Source organism: Protopterus annectens, chromosome 9.part0 (assembly GCF_019279795.1).
Source record: "Protopterus annectens isolate FY-2018-M chromosome 9.part0, PAN1.0, whole genome shotgun sequence".
Lineage (NCBI taxonomy): Eukaryota > Metazoa > Chordata > Ceratodontiformes > Protopteridae > Protopterus > Protopterus annectens.
In genome coordinates this window covers 967488784-967494546 of record NC_056743.1, presented here as the reverse complement: position 1 = coordinate 967494546, position 5763 = coordinate 967488784, and the positions used below count along the sequence as shown (strand labels likewise).

Here is a 5763-nt window from a genome sequence, read left to right as displayed (position 1 = left end):
TTTGACAAAAGGCCTTTGGCGCAATAGGATTTTACCTAGTCAACAAATATGACTGAATTATTTAGTGCATGTTTGTGGCTATTTTTTTTCTGACGTTTATATTGCTTGCTTTCCTGTGATCATGCTTATATAGACGGTGTATTTTATCTTATCCAATTCTTGAGTTTATCCAACGTATGTATAGGTCTGGTAACACTTTTTTGGGCTTTGTCGCATTGTTTTGTAGTGGATCTAGAATTGTGTGGTTTTAGGATAGTATGTGCCATTCTGTGTATGGTGGAAAAATGAGCACTTGTGCTGTCCTATGGACACGAACCATCATAACATTTGAGTCTTTTTTTTTTTTTTTTTTTTTTTTTTTTGTCATTTCACATTGACTGTCCATGATCCATTTGTTTAATATCCACAGATTTTCCTTTAGTAATTGTGGTTATCTCTAGTCAGTTCATTTATTTGGAGTGCGTTGGTTTTGACCAGTTTGTTTTGCTTTTTGAACAGCTTTTGTTTTCTGCACAAGTTAACATGAATTATTCATATTTTTAGCTTTTCTGTGGGAGAGACATTTACTACTTTATGGTCTTATTTTTTTATCTCACTAGATTTAAGTCTTCATTGTGAATACTGAATGAACAGATGACTGAGCAGAGTTCACCAGCTTGAGAAGCAAGCTGGGCCAAAGTCTTGTTGGATTATGAGTAGTTCTAACCAGAGAAACTTGTTGGATGGAAGAACTATGGAAAAAGGTACCAAGTCTTTATAAGTAAAACCCTTCTTTGCAAAGTGCAGAATTTTAATACACTAGCAATGTATTCATTTGGGCAGGAAATGTTGGATCAACTGTCAGACTTGCATAGTATGCGCAAAAGTATTTTATTTCCTCGCAATCCTTCTGAACTTTTTGTCAAGTTCGTAGATAAAAAAAAAAAAAAACTTAAACAGAAAAGTCAAACCATACATCTGCATTTTCCCTTCTAATCCTTTTGTAGACCTCTGGGTTGAAGGACCCTCTCACCTTGCTACAGTCTGGGTGTCCACATTTCCTCTCTTGCAGCTGGTTTTGTGTGCGGGTCTAACTGTTGGGCTTATAGATTGTTGGATATAGTGGACTGTTCTAGGATCTAAAGTTAAGCACTGGAGAGTAAGGATCCAGTGTGGTGGTCTGAGTCGCAGACTTTTACACTTGTGGATGGTGAGTCTCCTCTTGACTTTTGTGATGCATTATACAGAAATGTCAGACGTACGCCTCTGCACAAAGTGCTGCACTGTCTCCATCCTTTTTTCACTGAATGCGTCAGTGCTTGGGAGTTGGTGCTTCCATCTTTTGCTACATGTCTGGAGGAGAAGTATGCACACCCTTTATTTGGATAGGAATAACGTTTTTCTGGATGGCTCATTCACGGTCTCTTTTGTACCAAAAAATGTAAGATTGTTTTTTTAAATGCTGAAAAAGGTATAGTAATTGTGATGGCTTTTGTCAATGTTTTCTAATGGGGTTACACTGGGTTGTTTTAGTAGTGTTAACAGATGAGCATTAGTTTGCAGGGGCACCTAATGAATTGTAGGTGAATGATTGGTATAAGACAATTGAGCATTTTATACTTTATTTGGTGCGCCTGATAGTTTGTACTCTAGTTATAAAGATTAGTGTTTTGGACTGTTTTCATGCTGCAAGTACTAATGTTGCTTAAGCGCACCACACTAATGAATTTTGTGTGTGTATGTAAGAAGTTAATGAATTCACCTGAAAACCCTTTTCAGGCATAACCTGCATATGAAATAAATTTACATATAGCACTGATATAATCTATGATCACAAATAGGTTAATGAACGGAAGAAATTATGTATACTGTTTCAGCAAGCTATTCTTGTAAAATGCAGTAATATAGATCTTCGAAGTAGAATACGTTTTAAAGTGTGTAGAAGTAAGGTAAGCCAGAAAATAAGTTTAAAATAAATCTAAAGCAGTGTAGAAGTGCCATTATGTCAATGTGTGACATAAGCAAAAAAAAAAAAACTGGTTTACCAGGTAGCTGAATTACGCAAAAACAAATTAGCTGAGAGTTGGGAAAAAAAAAAAAGCATTTGAAACTGAAAGTAGGAAGCCAGTTTATTATAATAATTTAATGTGATGTAAAATTCCATAATTTGATGTAAATGATGCATTTCAGTATACATTTTTTCTTTAACAAAGATGACAGTTTAGGTATGTACTGTGGGGGAAATCTCTTGCACATTAATTGAATTCATATATAGAACTTTGCAAAAACAAATGGTGCTAGAAATAATTTTTCTTTAGTTGTAAAATTTAATCCAAATCTTGAGATACACTGCTGCAGGGACAAATAATGTGCTATAACCCTGAAGTGGCAAAGTTTCTCATTAGTTTAAGACATCAATTTCTTCACTGGGGGACAGTGTGAAAATATCTGTAAAATGTCTGCATTTGGTTTATTGCATACCGAACAGCTTAGGAGTTATAGTTGTCTTTCGGCTTTTCCCAGTTAGGGGTCGCCACAGCGGAACTTCGGTCTGCTAATGATTGGCAGTAGATTTTTACGTGCAGAGTTGCGAGCCCTGACGCACAACCTTCAACGAAGGTACACCCATTCACGCATTTCTCCATGCAGAAGACGCTCTAGGTGAGAATCTAACCGGACAGCGTCTTACTGTAAGGCGACAACGCTACCACAGCACCACCACCGCAGTACCGAACAGCTTAGGAGAAAAGGGTAAAAAGATTTATTCTATATTTTGGTAGGTGTTAAATAGCAATAAAGTAAATAAAAATTGTGTATAAAAACTTACTGAACGGGACCAAGAACTGATAATGTTTCCTCAAGTCCAACAATGCTGTCATTCTTCAGTGATCCAGACTAACAAGACAAGTGAAAATTTTTAAATCCAATGTCTTTGTCTGCATACGTAAAAAAGCACCTGGTTGTAATTTGCTTTTTGAATGTTAGAAAAGAGACTTCACTGTTAAACTGCAAATGACTCAAGCTTTTATAGCTATTCAGGTAGTAATGTTAAATAGCAACATAACATTTTTGGAGGAGATGAAGTTCTGTCATTATAGAGGCTGATGTAGACATAAGGGGTCTATATTAATTCATCAAAGGTTCAATTCAATGAGTCTTCCTTAATTAAAACTTGACCATTGAGCATTTGTCGGTGAACGTTCCCACTGAACAAAAATTTAAACAGGGAAACTAAGCACTTGGTCAAAATGACACTGGAACAGATGCCACAGTAAGTAAAAGCCACCAAAGTGGGAGGCATTGCTTCTCACACTCCCCCTTAACTATATATACCAACTCCAAGATTGCAATACAGTGGGGAAAGGGGCAAATTTGTGCTGCTTACCAACTGCTTCCTTTCCCCAAGTAATTTTTTTGTGGATATGAGCATTTGCTGAAATGAACATACGATGGTTAGGGTGTGCTGAAGTGAACCTTCAATGAATTAATATAGACTCAGCGATAAGTTACTACAAGGGATCTCAAAAGAAGGAAGTCAAGATGTTGATATAATGGGACCTTCTGTCAAAAACGCTAGGCTTGTTAAATATTGGTAGACAAACGTGATAATTTGGATCATATTAGTATCACAAAACAAGTGAAGTCATAGTTGTACCAAAATAGAATGTGCTTGAAACTGTTTAACATCTTTTATTGAATGATTACTTTTGTCAAGTGATAAAACTGTAAATTTTCCCATGTCACAAGTGATGAAACTGTATTAAGTTCAGGTTTACAAACCTCATACTTCAAATATATTGCTATATATCCTATAACCTAAGCAATATTACATACTTTATTCAATTATTGCTATATATCCTATAACCTAAGCAATATTACGTAATTTATTCAATTCCTGCCTTTTTTTCGGCAATCATACATTTATATAAATTAAAATAAACCACACAGACCCAATCCTAGTTGCAAGCATTTTGCATAACAAGCCATGCTGACACACTCCCAGTTGCAAATGTTACCCATTACTTATAATATACTCAATCATTTGCAGTCAAACATTGCATAGCTCATTTAAGTCCTGCCTTCTTTGAAACCTCATTCCTCCCCTGTACGTATTGTTTTCACAATCCCCATTTTTTCCTAAGTAGTTTGTTCCTACCCTTTTCTAAAGATCTCCGTTCCAGTTGTTTTATCTCTGCTATATTTACTATTTCTAGTGTAGTTGGTTTAGATTTTGATTTCCATTTTCTAGTAATTGATTTTTTGGCAGCCACCGAAATTAGACACAGCAAAGCCTGACAATATCTAGGCAATTCGATCATCTTCCTCGTCACACCAATCTGCCCACCCAGCATGTCCGAAAATGCATCCTGCAGGGAATCCTTAAAGTCCGCCAACTCGCCGCAGTCTCAGAAAATGTCCTCAGTTAACTCTTCCTTCCAGTCGCACCTCCATTTGCTGTCTGCCTGAGGAAAAATTCTCTGGAGTCTACTTGGGAGTAATAAATATTTCCAAGCAAAAATCCTAAATCTTACAGATTTTGTTGCATATTTGGGAAACCTACACGTATCCTCCCATTGTTTCTTTGTGAATTGCTTATTCAATCTCTTACCAATCCTTTCTAACCTCCTCCTGATTCTTATAGTTATCATGTAATATTTTATATGCTGTACTAATTATTCTTTTTTTAATGGCAGCTTCTGTTCTACATTCTACTAAACTCTAGCAGTGCTGGTCATTTGTGTAGGGACCCCCCCCCCCCCGTTTCTTTCTCTTTGCCTATAACTCTGCCTTCCCTGTCAAGGATTGATATCCATCTCTAACCTGCAGTCCAAATAAATACTTGGTGTCTTCCTATTTTATCAGCTTTCCCTCTCGAGTTATTTGCACCCAATACCTTGGTTCCTTTGCCAGTTTTCTCCGATTAAATTCCAGCCTCCTCTTGCCTATATCCCTAATTGCAGTCATCCCTATTGGCAGAAGCTACTTTACGGATAATATTCTTTGATTATTGTTATTCTTTAAAGGCCTGCATCCAAAATCCCAATCTTTCCTTGTTTCTTGAGCTCCCCCCCATTCCATCATTATTCCTTTCCACTTTTTATAGTTTTCTGTTTGTGCTATGTATAGGAGCCTTAACTATGTAATTCTAAAATACTCCTTCAAATAGGGTAATTCCAGTCTGCCCTGTTCTACTGGAAGAATCAGTTTATCCCACTTGGCTCTTGCTGTCTTCCCCTCCCAGATAAAATCGTTCAGCTCTTTGATTGCTATCTACAACTTCTCCTGTGGTTGATAAAAATATGCCTGAGCTGTGTATGAGACTAATGGGGCTAAAAACATTAACTGCTTGTATTTTACTATCCATATAACACATCTTCCATTTTTCTCAGTTTATGTATTGTCTATTTAGTATCTTTCCACATATCCTTGGCTGCCACATCAGAATCATTTGTAATCCATACTTCTAAATACTTCATTTTATAATGTCCCCATAAACGTGGATATTGTTGAACCAATTCATGTATGGGTATATAATTTACTGCTATTGCCTATGTTTTAGCTTCATTAATTTTGTATCCCGAAAAGATATGAAACTGTCTTAAATGTTCCACAACACGGTACTGTCTCTTTCTGGTTTTGTCTGTTATCAAATAATATCTGCAAATAGAGATGTTCTTGACTACCATACCAATTATATCCTTGAATTTCTGAGTCTTATTTTCTTTGCCAACGGTTCTAAATATAATGCAAATAAATAAATAACAAAGGGAAAAGAGAACACTC

The 5763-nt window shown here is 36.2% G+C and overlaps 1 protein-coding gene across 1 annotated transcript in view; it reads left to right on the top strand.

The window, feature by feature from the left end:
- Positions 1-601: 601 nt before the first annotated feature.
- The window catches only part of MCRS1 (microspherule protein 1), a 1081536-nt gene continuing 1076374 nt past the window's right edge, over positions 602-5763 (top strand). Inside the window, exon 1 of the mRNA XM_044083711.1 lies at positions 602-743. Coding sequence (XP_043939646.1) covers positions 692-743 — 52 coding nt within the window. The 5' untranslated portion in view covers positions 602-691. The remainder of the gene's footprint in view (positions 744-5763) is intronic.